Raw genomic sequence first — 14,142 nt, 5'->3', positions numbered from 1 at the left:
GTCACTCTAAAACTCTTCCTAAACTAGTCTGACCTCCTTCAGCGACGGCACTCGGCTTACTTACTCTGAAATGTTCCTTATATGCGCTCCTAGCGGCAAAACGCGGTACCACAGAAGCTGTGCCGATTCAAAAAATTAGTCCGGTTTCGTTTGGGTACCCCCTCGTATAGCGCTTGCTTTGTAAAAATTTATGACAGCGTTCGCTCAGAGTAGCGGCAATGGCAGCGGAACGATGCCAAGGTTGACGGTGCTCTGATGTAATACCTTGGTCATATCTTTTGACCATTCTGCTTGCTTTTGTTTGAAACTCGATTCTGCTAGCCCTACTTTTTCCTCGTTGCTTGTTGCTCGAGTTCTTGGTGTGCATCGTTCGTGTACAGTTTCCGCTTTTCCCTTTTGCCAGCGCTTCTGTTTAGTTTCGTTCCGTTGGGTGCGGTTCTGTCGCTTTTGCCCCCAAAGGGCATCGTCTGTGGCCATGGCGCCCCCGTACGCAAAAAAGAGGTGTGCGGTTGCACGATGTGCGAGCGATAACCTGTCTGGCGGCGTCACATTTCATCGCTTCAGCGCGACACCTGCGACATTCAGCGCGACACCTGAGGTGAGGACGAAGGAAAAAGGCACAACGAGAACTGAGTACCTAAAAATAACGTTGGTGGTCGGCACTCGTCGTGTCTTCTTCGTTCTCGTGTCGGGTGTCGGGTGTCGCGCTGAAGCGTCGCGGCGTTGAGCAGTTCATTTTTCCCGCCAAGCAGCACGTGACGCTGACGTCACGAATATGACGTCATTAAAACACGTGATTTCGACGTCGCGTTTTTGTTTTAACTATGACGTCACTTTTTAGTTGTCCACGCATTTCGAAGACGGCGCTGGCTGCGCACCATGAGCCGCCATGTTTTGAACGTATGGGCTTCTATGCAGCCTACGCTACCATAATACATCTACCTTGTACTTAGTGACCGCTGCGTGAGTTGACTCCTCGGCGCGACGTGCAGCTTTTCGTCACGGCGCAAAGTTCAATACTGCTTACGCCAGTACACGCCGATGATGGTCCAGTCTTTCGTACCTCTGCAGGTTCACGTGAAGATACAGCGAACGGACGAGGGGCTGTCGGCGTCGAGAAACTGATGCGTCACACACACACGGGCATGTGGGCACAACGAAACGGCAGCCGCCAACTTTTGCATGCTGCGTAGACAATGAATGGCCAGTCGTCGCTTCTGAACGCATTGCCGAAGCAGCGTGAGATGTTCAGTGCAGCACGTTTGCTGCCAAGGTCGATATGTCCAGTCTCTTATGTCACGGCAAGCGCGCGCAAAGGAGCGGGCTGCAAGCTGCCGGCTGCGGCCGGTCAACACGTCACACATTGCCATGTTGGCTCGGGTGAGCTAGGCTTGCTAAGCCTCTCGCGGACTGCAGTCGAAGGCGATGCAACATCAAGCGTTCTGCGAACACACAGGCCCAGTCTGTGCAGCACATTGCTGCGGAAAGCGGTGGCGATCCGGTGTCTTGTATCATGACAAACGTGCGTGAAGCAGCAAAAGCAGAGGCGAGAAGCGAGCCGGCAGCGACGAGGTAGCCGGCGTCGTCACCTGCAAGCGCGTCGAGCCGGCAGCTGCCGCCAGGCGGCGGGAAGACGCTAAGGACTTTTTAAACGGTCTCGAAGAGCCATGCCGAACAATTCTGGACAAAAGCATATTTTAGGAAAAAGCAGCGCTCTAGCACAAACACGAGGGAAGAAGGAACGAGACACAACGCTGACTAACAACTGATAGTTTTATTCAGAGCGCCTCTGCTTAAGTACAAGTATCAATCTGATAAAACACGGAAAAACAAGACAACAAAATCTACGATGATACAAGAAACTCGTGTTCTTTTTTTTGATATTGCGATGGATGGAGTACTAACGCAAGCTGGACCTAGCTTTCCAATCTATGAAGCCTCAGTGACGGTCTTGTGACCGTATCTTTGTGATATGCGACAACTTCACATTTCTCGACTTGGGGATGACAAGCACAAATACGGCAATGAATCATTATGTTACGACGAGCACTTTTTAGATTACTACAGTGTTCCCTCAGCCTGTCGTTAATACAACGACTAGTCTTGACCAACATACCAGTTGCCACAGGACAGCGGGAGAGAGTAGACAAGGTTGCCCTTGTTAGAAGGTAAGTGACACCAACCAAGTAAAATACAGTAAAAACACGACGTTTCGGGACCGGCTCGGCCCCTTCTTCACGGTGTGACTATGGGCGAGCGCAGCTTGGCTTTTTAAGCCCCTGCGTGGAGGACCTCCGGGTCAATGGCCGCAGCCCATGGACATAGGATGAGGGGAGTGTTTCCTCATCTCTTCATTCTCTCGTGTTTGCTGAATGTGCCACGACTCGAGTAGAAGCCTCCTTCGAGGGTTAGCTTCCGTTTCCAACACAATGGTGCTGTCGAAGTCAATTGGGTGGTCACACCCTTCGCAGCGCCGTGGCCGAACACTGCGAAGGGTGTGACCACCCAATTGACTTCGACAGCACCATTGTGTTGGAAACGGAAGCTAACCCACGAAGGAGGCTTCTACTCGAGTCGTGGCACATTCAGCAAACACGAGAGAATGAAGAGATGAGGAAACACTCCCCTCATCCTATGTCCATGGGCTGCGGCCATTGACCCGGAGGTCCTCCACGCAGGGGCTTAAAAAGCCAAGCTGCGCTCGCCCGTAGTCACACCGTGAAGAAGGGGCCGAGCCGGTCCCGAAACGTCGTGTTTTTCCTGTATTTTACTTGGTTGGCGTCACTTACCTTCTCCTAACATTAAATCTCCCAACCAGACAGACTTCTGTCGAGTGTTTCCTTTTAAGGTTGCCTTTGCAGGGTACAAACTTGTTTCGGTGCTTTTTCATGCAGACGGGGACAGTTTTTACGTGCTTTTCCGGTGAATTTACACGCGCGCACAAGCTGCCCAATCGCAGCGGAGCCGAAAGTACAAAGTCGACTCTCGCCTTTTTCCCAATCCTTTCAAATTGTAAGACATGGCCTGAAGGTACGGAATGACCGCCACATTTGTATTACTGCTAGGAGGGGAAGTGCCACATTTCAGCTTTTTTAACATCCCCTCAGCTACAGAGGCGAGAAGATTGTTGGGATAACCAGAAGCGGTGAGCCTGTAAGCCTGGATTGAACAACTGTGACCAATCATATGCAAACACGATTTCTTGAGGGCATTGTTAAAACATGACGCAGCAATGCCTCGTTTTATAAGTTTGGAGTGGATGGAACAGTAACGGCTTTCCTCCCCTAGGTTCGAAGGACCAGCACACATGTTGAGAAGTGTATTAAAGTGTCAAATCAACGAACTTGATGCAATCATTAACAGGTACTTCATGAGTAATAACATGTGGCTGAAGGACATCAGAGAAAAAGGAAAAGATCGAATTCACTTCTGTCAAAAACTAGACGGTCGCTTCAATTAAAACCAAGTAATCATCAACAAAACGAAAAACTTTTGTGACGTTGGAACCCTGGAAACAATCTTTGAGCTTTCTATCATGCATCGTTAGATACAGATCACTGAGCAACGGTGCGATGTACGCTCCTATGCAAATGCCTTCTTTGTGGATGAAAATGTGGTCATCCCATTCTCCATAGGGGATTCAAGACAGGTTTGCAGCAAGTAAATGAACTGCGTCGTCAGACTTCCTGACCTGGAAGGGACCGTCAAAGGTTAGCAAAGAAAGTGCCTCTTGTAGATATTTCCCCAAGCACTTTTGCTGACAGGCTGAGGGAACACTGGAATAATGTAAACAATCTTGCTCGCAACACCGGGATTCATTTCCGTGACTGTGCTTGTCATCCGCAGGTTGAGAAATGTGAAGGTGCAGCATATCACAAAGATACGGTCACAAGAGAGATCTTTGAGGCTTCGGAGATTGGGAAGCTAGATCCGGCAGGGGTTAGCACTCCATCCATCGCCATATAAAAAAAAAATAACGCGAGTTTCTTGTATCATCGTACATTTCATTGTCCTGTTTTCCGGTGTCTTATCAGATGTGGATACTTGCACTTAAACAGAGGTGCTCTGAATAAAACTATCAGCTTTTAGTCAGCGTTGTGTCTCGTCCCTTCTTTCCTCGTATTTGTGCTATTGCGCTGCCTTTTCCTAGAATGTCGTACCAACTCGCCCACCAGTCTACGCCAAAAGCATAGTTGAGCGGAAAGCCTTTGATGAACGCAATGTTTTTCATATAATGTAAGGCTTCACTACAACAGCCATATAATCGCAGACCACCCGACTGCAGTCGTGAATTTTTTCTCGTAACGTTCTCGGTATCATTGAAAGCGTTCCCCATTGGTTAACTATGGCAGTCTTAACGATTCGATGCGGTCGATGGAAACACTTTAAAATAAAGATTTTGCTACATATCAGCAGAATGGACCCTTACCTTAATTTTTCCGATAATATAGCATCCCACAATTTTCCACATTTCAAAATTATTGCCCGAGAATGTAGAACATGCCAAGCCGCTGTGCTCTTTTGGAAAAGGAATAAAATCATATGAATGCATCATTTTACTCCTTGGTTTCGTGACGGTAGTAAAACGTGAGATTGCCGCACTTTCAACACTTACTGCCGGTTGCACAATTTTATGATAAGGAGTTTAAAAGCGGACGGCAGCCATTTATGCTCCTATTCGGGCTAACCTATGTTTACAGTGCACCTGTACCTACTATGGGGGTGGATCTTACGACATGTTAAATAGGAGAGCGCTAACTTGAACATTTTTTGGATAAAGAAAAACAGAGAGGATTAGCGCACTGTCTGTTTGTTTCTCTATTCTTCACGCAAAAATTGCTCAAGTTAATGCTGTCAAACAAGTCGGGAACACGTGAACGTAGATTTAAAAAAAAATGTCTCTGAAAAGAACATCTAGATAACATTTGCGCAGAAAAAAAAAGAACATTTTTTAAACTACACAAGCCGGGCCCAGCACTTTTTCTTTTTAAATTTAGTCCGATGCGTTCAGATCAAATACACAAGGTACCGCGATGCCGAATCGATCCTTTCGCCTGCGCACATCACTTTAGCGGCTAAGTGCGGCGGACCAACGACGCGACCAGTGTAAAAACGCAACAGTGCGTCTTGCCTGCTCTGGGCGATAGGGTCAGTCTGAATTCGTCGCCGGCTTACAATCTAGGCGAAGGCAGGGAGACTGCCTGCGCCAAATCATTTAACGACGGTGCACTCAGATTGATCTAAACGGTGAGTGTACGCGATACTAATTCATAACGCAGCCCGTACATCAAAATAAATGCGGGGCTTGATGCGACCAGTATCGAAACATTAGTGAAGAAACTGAGGACAGCCATTTGGACCACACCATATCATTTCCAGTAAGGACTGATCAAAGCTCGGCTGTAATCTATGGCCGTGTTGACATCCGCAGACATAGCGCCGATTGTAGGCTGCGCCCTCCTCACTCTGTCTTGGCAATTGGCGGGGTAGATCCAGCAAGACTCCGCCCTTTGATTGTCGAAAGTAACCAGTGGAAGACACTGACCACGTGATCAGCATGCGCGAAGCGGCTCGTAGAGAGTTTGGAAAGAAGAGATGCATGATGGGAAGGACGGAGAGGCGGGCTGCTCAGGAGGACCAATAGGAGGTCAACGAAGATGATCTTATAATCGTGGTTGCCTTTTAAGCCCCGGTCAAACTTTCTAGTCCGAGTGCTGACAGATCTACCCCTTAAAGGAGAAGAGCTTTCAAGGGAGAGCTTCCTATCCTGAAGGAAGGTGCAAAAATGCCGTGCCACTTACGTGTTGGAGTTTTACCGGTAAGTGTGCTGTTGTATCTTCGCGCGAAAGAAAAATGAACGCTGCATGACGACGAAATCTAAGTATTACAGTCGGCTACTTGGTGCAAATTCGACAGACTTCAATTGTGCGTATAAAAAATATATTCAATACTTTGCGTCCCTCGTAAATACTCGCATAGTCCAACTGCAGAAATGTGCTATTGCGCTAGTCTCCGGAAGGACAAATTGTGGTGAACGCCCACTGATTCGGAGGTTGTTTTTATTTTCACGCAATTACTTCACTATCATCCTTAATGCGGGATGGAGCTCCCTGGGATACACTCAGTATGAAAGTCAGCGGGGAAGGACACTTTCGTTCCATTTAACCTTAAGTCTGTAAGGTTGCTGCCTTTAGTTTTTAGCCGTGGGCACCCGCAAGTGCATCCATAAAAGGGTGGCCCTGTACAAGGCACCTTTGAGCTCGAAGGCTGGCCGTTATGTGGAGGCTTCACACAGACAGACAGACAGACGGACTGACGGACGGACGGACAGACAGACGGACAGAAAGACGGACAGATAGACCACGGGTTTTAAACGAAAGAGCACTTTAGTGGTGAAGCATTAAGATCGTTTCATTGCTCTCTGTGGATATAAACATTGCTTGTCCGACTGCAATATACCCAGTTATTGTCAAGAAAATTGAATTTTAAAACTTTCCCGCCACTCAATTCAAGCTTCTGATGTCTACATCGAAAAGGACTCCGTGATTGCCGTTACGAAGTCAAGCGCGGCTAGCGTAGCCTCAGAGATCCATGCACAAGGAACTGCGTACACTCATGCGGTTTACTTGTGAAACCATTTGATGACGGCGCCGCCTGTATTTAAATTTTTGGCGTTTTCCAGCTTACAAAAGCTCCGTTTTTGATTAGAGTATCGCGCGCTTTTGATTATAACGCGGTAATCGGCCGATACAGGAAAACTTTAGTCAGTCATTATTGTCCCTTTAACTATCTTACATTCCTTGGGCAAATGGACAACTTTCAAGTTCTCATATGAGCATAGCCGTCTGCGGACTATTTACCGTGTGCCGATTATGACCCGAAAAGTACGGTACTATGGCTGAAGCGTTCCGTTGTTCTTACTTCGCAAGAAGCATGTTAGCGTGCAAAAGAACAAGCGGTTGGCATGCATTCTTTGGCCCTCCTTCCCGACTACATGCTTCTAACAGTAGTGTGACAGCCTCCACACTATAGACGGGGTGCATCTATGTCACAGTGGCAGCCATTTTTGTCTCCAGAAGTATAGCGGAAGCTTGAGCGTTTTTCTAATCAGCCTATCACCGGGTGCTCCTACCTGCACTGTGGAACCTACGCCATTGGGCTGCACATAGCCTTTCTGACGTAAAGCGCAGCCCTGTCTATGTACGCCATAGCGAATGCGGCAAAACTTCGTCTCAAAGTAAAAGTCAAATTTACTTTCAGCATGCAGCGTCCACTGGTCTAGTTTCATTTTGAGGGGGGGGGGGGGGGAGGGGAGGGGACAAGAAGTCCAGAAGGGATTGACAAGGCCTGCACTCCATTGCAGATAGTAGAGCAACGCAGAGCAGGCGTAAGCAAAGGACATACAAGTTGCAAAGACAAGCTAAGGATTTAAAAAATATGTCCGCAAAGACAAATTCAGAACAAGCGCAATTACGCTTCATGTACAGTGAAAAAGAAAAAAATGGCTGAGGGTTAACTTGGTTAAGCCTGGAGAATGCGAAGCATCATCGTGTCGCGTAATTTGGAGGCGCACAACCACAGCGACGGCGCGAGGTGGACCCCCGTTTCTCCACTGTCGTGACGACATCGTGTCACGTGGTGTGACGTCATGTATCACGGGATTTGGAGGCGCACAACCACAGCGACGGCGCGAGGTGGACCCCCGTTTCTCCACTGTCGTGACGTCATCGTGTCACGTGGTGTGACGTCATGTATCACGTGATTTGGAGGCGCACAACCACAGCGACGGCGCGAGGTGGGCCCCCGTTTCTGCACTCTCGTGACGTCATCGTGTCACGTGGTGTGACGTCATGTATCACGTGATTTGGAGGCGCACAACCACAGCGACGGCGCGAGGTGGGCCCCCGTTTCTCTACTGTCGTGACGTCATGTATCACGTGATTTGGAGGCGCATAACCACGGTGAAGGGCTGAAGTGGTAGCTAAAGTAGTATGCTTCGCATAAAAGAGGGATATATCGAGGTTAGAATTACAATGCAGGAAGAAAAAGCGGAAAACAAGAGCGGTATAAGATAGTTAAAAGGTAAGTCTATACCCCTAGAAATTACAGAAAAGTACTAACTTGAGAAAGAGCAATAGTATGCATGTATAAAAAAAATCACGGAAGGTGCACTCAAAGTGAACAGAACATTTTTTAAGGCATATGCAAGATGGCCACAATTCCATACAGACGTTAGATTGGGCTAAAGAAAAACAGTTGCCCTGCCCGCACCGCCTTGCTGCACAACGGGCTACAATTCAATGCAGTCGGTGAAGTACAGCGCAGCATCTGGCGACTTTCGCGTGACTTTCCGGCTGGCGTGTTAATAAAACAGCCGCAACGTATTCGCGCCGTCTGACGCTTTCGCTAAATCGAATTCCGCGATCCGCGTTCATAAAGAAGCGCGTTTACTTTGTCTAGACGTGGTCAAACACAAACGATGCATCATAGTGGCATCGGAAATGCCCCAAATCGGCGTCTGTCCACCCTGACGAACGGCTAAAGAAACGAAATAGTCAGGTAGTTGGTCGTACGCTAATGTTCGCACGTGTTCAGCCGCAGTGAGCGAAAGCAACTTCGTTACATAAAAAAGTCCTGTTGACGCCGGACTGCACAGCGCGTGTGCCGTCCCTGCGCTAACAAATATGCAGGAGTAATTTTGTACTTCCCCAGCTGCCTCCAAACAACGCACAGCAAATGGCGCAACAGTAAGGCACGATTGTGGCCGTGCATCGAAAAGGAAGCAGTTCAATTCTGGTGCAGTCGATATACTGTACACGCGGCCAGCGTCCACCGTTCGACCTGTTACGGCCGGTTGGGAAACACTTATGACTGTGAAGGGTATCTGCGGCCCCATATTACTACCACGACGAAAACAAACGAAAAATAAAAGAAGCAGTCACTTAGCTAAAGAAAACAAAAACTACATATTCCAAAAATGGCTGTGCTCCAAACCACGCCGCCGTGCGATCCCCACTACGTGATAGTAATAAATTGCAATTGACTACTGGTCCGACCGAAGTGGGCGCAGAGTCACTTGAGGAGACGTCACAGCAAATGACAATATACGCCGAGCGTACGCGTGGAGTACAGTACATCATGAGATCTATAGAACGTGCGCGGAGATATTTCAAAGGCAAGACGGACGCATTTTAGTAAGAAATGAGGATCGAATCTCTATGATTTCTCCTCGAGAAAGAGCAAGGGGCCGTGACACGGGCGTTAAACACCAGAATAATTAAAAAGCGTCCATTATAAATTTCAGCTGTCTGCCGCCTGTACTCATCACAGAACGATATCTAAAGTTTTGAATTGTGTAGTTAAAGTTTGGACTTGTGCAGTTGATTATAATTTGCAGATTGCTTCTCAAAGAAACAAACTAAATGCATGCGGACAGTTCTTGCAGAATTTCCCAACTATTGTTTGAAGGATGTATTGCTCACTGCTGCCGTTGGCGGTGACTGTATTCTATACACTTGAAAACTGAAGAAAGAACAGGAGAAAGAAAGAAGGAGAAGCACACTGGACGAGCGCAGTCGTCCTGTGCACTTTCCTTTTCCTTGTGCTGTTCTCTGAACAGTTTTTAAGTTGAAAGCATGCCATAGGGACTATAGCCCAGCAACGTACTCTTCGGTGATTGCTATCGAAGATATTAAAATCAAAGTGGTGTTGACGTCCAAACGAATCTTGCGGAGAACAAGTCTTCAATCAGTCTCGAATCCGAAATTTCCGTCCGAGGCTTTCACCAGCAGAAAAAACCCAGCGTTGTCGAGGGAAAGACAACAACCTTACAGCGGCAAGCTACCCCAGCAGCCGCAGCGCAGGTGGGCGTTAATGGCTTAAACTTCCTGGTTGCTGCAGGACAGCTCGGAGGGGACCATGTCGGCCTCGACAGGAACGTAAACTACTGCATTTTGTGCACTACTCAAAGCCTCTGCTTATCAAACGACTTCAGAGAAGCAAACAAGACAGAACCCGGGAATGAAAAACTTGAAGGGACACTTAAGCTCCGCGTTAAGTGTACGGCGTCAATGGGCTCCTTCAGGGACCTGGTGTCCTATTTGCCTATCGCTTCGCAGACACGGACACTGTTATTTCTTTAACTATCGCATAACACGTAACATACCCTTAAGAATGGAATGCAATACCATTAGAGATCCCTCCCGCGCAACTCTTTCTTTGTCGCCTAGGTTTTGCCTTCGCGTCCATATAGGCGGAATTGGTAACTCTTCCAACGCGTGAAGCACTGCTGACTGCAAAGTCGATTGTTCAGTGCAGCAGCGCAGCTTGCAGCCCCGTTAAAACGAAACCAGAGCTGTGACTTGGGGCGCCGAGATGTTGCAGCTTGCACGCTGTCAACAACCTGCGAAACATTGCAGGCAAAAATGAGCGAGAAATTACCGCTTTTCTTGCTCGTTTCTTCTCGGAAAAATGTCGTTAAATCGTGTGTAGTGGTCGTTTGTTTCGTTATTGGGGGTTATTGAGAACATTTAGCTTTATTGATACTTGCCGGGAATGATAACTATTTGGTTAGATAAGGAACTTTTAAAATCAGGTAGCGTTAGATGAAGTTGTGCTTCTGGGTACATACTCCTGTTTAGTCTGTATTGAAAAAAGACGTTCTTGTATGTGAGCAATGCTACTCGCTTGTGTGCGGATGCTGACCGTATGGCTGGAGTGTCAAGTCGTGGGCAGCTGCGTGAGCGCCATTATTCCCGGCCCCCAGGTTGATGAGGGTGTCCGGTTAATTTAGCATAGCGTCATTTTCTGCTTAGGCGGAGTTAGCATGTGTGCTCATTGTTCACTAATCAACCAATTAAGAAGGTTGCTATCTGCTACCTGCGAGTCGGTAATGATAATTATATTTGGTTGTGTTGTGAAAGCTTCAGCTATGACGTCTTCACGGGATTGCACCTAGTAGCGTTTCGCGCAACTTATCCAAGTCTGAAGAATTTCACCAACTAGCCCCACATTACGGTAAACTCAAGCATGTACCGAAGGAAATGCATGGAAAGTTAACCTTGTCTCTCCATAAATTCAAATCCAATTTTCTGCCGTGCGTTTGGATGCCTCTTCCGTAAATAGGTAACCACTCAAGAGAACGACGTGTCCTGAAATGTGACGTTGTTGTTTACAGAGGCACAATCAATTCTTTCTCTCAACCACCAACCATCTCACTGACAATAAAGCGATGTAACTACGTATCGTCCGTGACGTCACACGGCTTTCACGTAGTTTTCAGCGTTCCCAGATGCATCGATAGATGGCTAGTACTAGCGATATTGCAGTAGGAAGCGGTTGATACGTTGTTGTGGAAACAGAAGCGACACCAACGTTAGCGCTCAGTTAGGCGTCCGCATAACTGTTGTAAGGAAAGCACGCGATATTGAACTGCTAGGCCGAGAAAGATATATAAATTTCATGAGCGCTAGGATAGAGTTCGACGATCAGGAGGCATTTCCTGCATAGGGAGATGTGACTTAATGTGCAAGACTAGGTTTTTTTCTACATTTTCTACGAAAGCGTGTCGCATGATATGGTCAGAAATGGCCAAAATAACCTTCCCAAAAATATGCATTATTCAAGGAATTCTAGACATGTATTATCCACCAAGGGTTAGGTGCGGTTAAACAGAAATGATGGCGGGTGATTCCACCTATGGTGGAAACGTCTGCGGACATCATTTTACGCCTAATGAACGTGCAATGCACTACTTGCAGTCGGCTTCCTAACCTAGTACAGTGACCAACGTTGAAAGTACTAAGCACTTAGGGCAAGTATGTTAGAGCAGGACTTGTGCTCAAAGCGAAAATCAATGTGCCTGCTAGCAGTTCCAAGTGTTGGTATTAAATTACAGTAATCTTTATATGTTTACTGCTTGTATTTGCTTATTTTAATTTCACATTTATATTCAAAATTATCTAACAAGGAATTTTTTGAGACATATCCACAAACACAGAACTTATTATTTAAACAACTCGGGTATAAATGATGAAACGCTCTGTAGCTGATCGCCGTTATTAAGGATGCAGGAATGTAGGGCTCCTAATTGACATCCAGCACCGGGAGTTCGTTCATACTCTCTACCTTGTGCTCGGCAGGCGGATGCCAGAGCCAGTGAGCCATCGCTGCTGGTATTTAAACAGCCATAGATGTTTAGTTTTCTTGCATGTTGACTTTGCTGGTTCGCTTATTTCGACATGACTTTATTTTAAAGTGAGTGCTTTTTTGTACTCTTTTCCATCCTCTATGTGCCTGCACCCCGGCTTTACTATCATCATCAAATGTTATATTGCAAGGAACCTCGTATGTGAGCGGAGTCCGTGAACCATGGGATCACCCTTTAAGTAACACGCGCCAAGCACCAGCTAAAAACCCGTGGTCGATGAGTAGTTTTTTGTGAGCTCAGTGCTAATGCAAATGCCGCAGGTTCGATTCCGCGGCTGCGGGGATCATATTTAGGTCAAGGCAAAATAAAAAATTGCCTTCCTGCGGCCGATGTCAGCGCACGTTAAAGATCCTCGAATTGTTTAAATTATTCCGGAACCCTGTACTACGGTGTCACTATAGAACGCATGCGTTGCTTCGAGACGTTAAGCTCTACAATGTAGAACTGACAGCAGCCGAAATGTGACGACAGAAGTGTTCAAACACACAGGGCTCTGCACTGGCAGGAAGTTGTGATTTAGCGTCTGGGATTCTCAACGCCACAGCGTAGGATACAATGCGATGGCTAAACGAAACTGCTTCGCTAATTTTAGCTATTCATGCACATATCCCACAACTATCACGGTGGCTCACGGTTTACTGCGGCATTATTCTGTTTAACAAACAACGGAGCGCTGACGCACTCCTGAAAATCTGTTTACGAAATCGCGAGCTCAAACCGATGCAAACGACGGATGTGCGGGTCAAATAGTTGCGATGCCGCTGCCTTTTTCAGATTCCCGGATATTGCAATATCAAGAAAGAAAACAACGGTATCATCGTGAGCGGCCTCACGAAGAGTTTCATGGATGACCTTGCGCCGTTTATAAACTGCACGTACGTCGTGTTTCTACATTTATTCACTAATAAATTGGCTGATCGGTTGATGTCTCCAATCTGTACCCGCGAATGAATATAATCCATACGAAACCTATCGAATCGTAAAAATGGCCAGCGCAGAGAATAAATCCAGAGGCCAGCTCCCTAGGCCTACTTTAAGTAAACGACACGAACGCTAAGAACAGTTGGATGCTGAAGATGAGAACGATCCTCTAGAAGCCATTTTTTATAACCATCACATGTGTGCTTGAGTGAGAAACTGTTTAAAGTGCAACTGAAAGTCGTATTTCGATTATACTAAGCACTGATCACATGTCTCCAACAGCTTCAACTACAAGCTCGTCGAGGGCGAGGTGTTCGGTTCGCGAAATCCGGACGGAAGCTGGACCGGAATGATGGGAGAACTCCAGAGGAACGTACGTACGTGTTTAGATCTCCGATGAAGTACTCGGAGAAGTGTATGATGCTATGGCTGGCAATATTCATGGGCAGGCAGGGGTCGAGTCAGTACCGTTTGTTTTCATGTATTGGACAACGTTGTCAAATGAAGCACGCAGACTTTACCTGGAAGTGGCACTTAGAGCGCGTCCTGTCTCCTTCTATATCTGTGTCCTTCTTTTATGTGCTAGTCTTGTAATTAATGATTGCACACCAACTAGTGCAACCTTCCGCCTTGATGGCACACTAGTGTTATCTCTCTCTGTGTGGCATCATTAGAAAGGTATATGTGCGAATGCAGGGATTAGTTTGTGGAGCGCCGTATTTGCGAAAACGTTGCTTTCTTTGCAGTATTTGCCAGCAATGGGTCATAAATATATGCAGCGAAATACTGCATTCCTATTACATAGATATGAAGAAATTACATCGTGTCACCAATGTCGCGTTCCATAAAATTATAACGGAGGATATACACTGGTACTGAAGCTTCCTCTGACGTCCATACGTTTAACTTATAGCTGTTGATGGGCTTCTTTCCCGCTATCTCTAGATGCACGCAAATTTCCGGAGCAACAAAAATGAAAACTAATGAGAAAGTGAAGTGATTTTCCAAAAAGG

At 46.9% G+C, this 14,142-nt stretch overlaps 1 protein-coding gene across 1 annotated transcript; it reads left to right on the top strand.

Moving 5' to 3' along the window:
* Positions 1-5,680: 5,680 nt before the first annotated feature.
* Positions 5,681-13,529, top strand: LOC149347051 (glutamate receptor ionotropic, kainate 5-like). Its single transcript, XM_089541473.1, has 3 exons — positions 5,681-5,818; positions 12,983-13,083; positions 13,412-13,529. The coding sequence occupies exons 1-3, from the start codon at positions 5,786-5,788 to the stop codon at positions 13,527-13,529; spliced, it is 252 nt and encodes an 83-aa protein (XP_089397599.1). The 5' UTR covers positions 5,681-5,785.
* The last annotated feature ends 613 nt before the right edge of the window (positions 13,530-14,142 follow it).

This window comes from Amblyomma mixtum, chromosome 4 (genome assembly GCF_055824585.1).
Source record: "Amblyomma mixtum isolate Tamu chromosome 4, ASM5582458v1, whole genome shotgun sequence".
NCBI classification, from domain to species: Eukaryota; Metazoa; Arthropoda; class Arachnida; order Ixodida; family Ixodidae; genus Amblyomma; species Amblyomma mixtum.
This window is presented reverse-complemented; position numbering and strand designations above follow the sequence as displayed.

Bases quoted from the DNA above. Each gene is read 5' to 3' on its own strand.
- LOC149347051 (XM_089541473.1), top strand. From the start codon at position 5,786: ATGCCGTGCCACTTACGTGTTGGAGTTTTACCG. The intron at 5,819-12,982 runs GTAAGTGTGCTG...TGCCTTTTTCAG, and splicing joins TACGTGTTGGAGTTTTACCG to ATTCCCGGATATTGCAATAT. The intron at 13,084-13,411 runs GTACGTCGTGTT...TGTCTCCAACAG, and splicing joins GCGCCGTTTATAAACTGCAC to CTTCAACTACAAGCTCGTCG.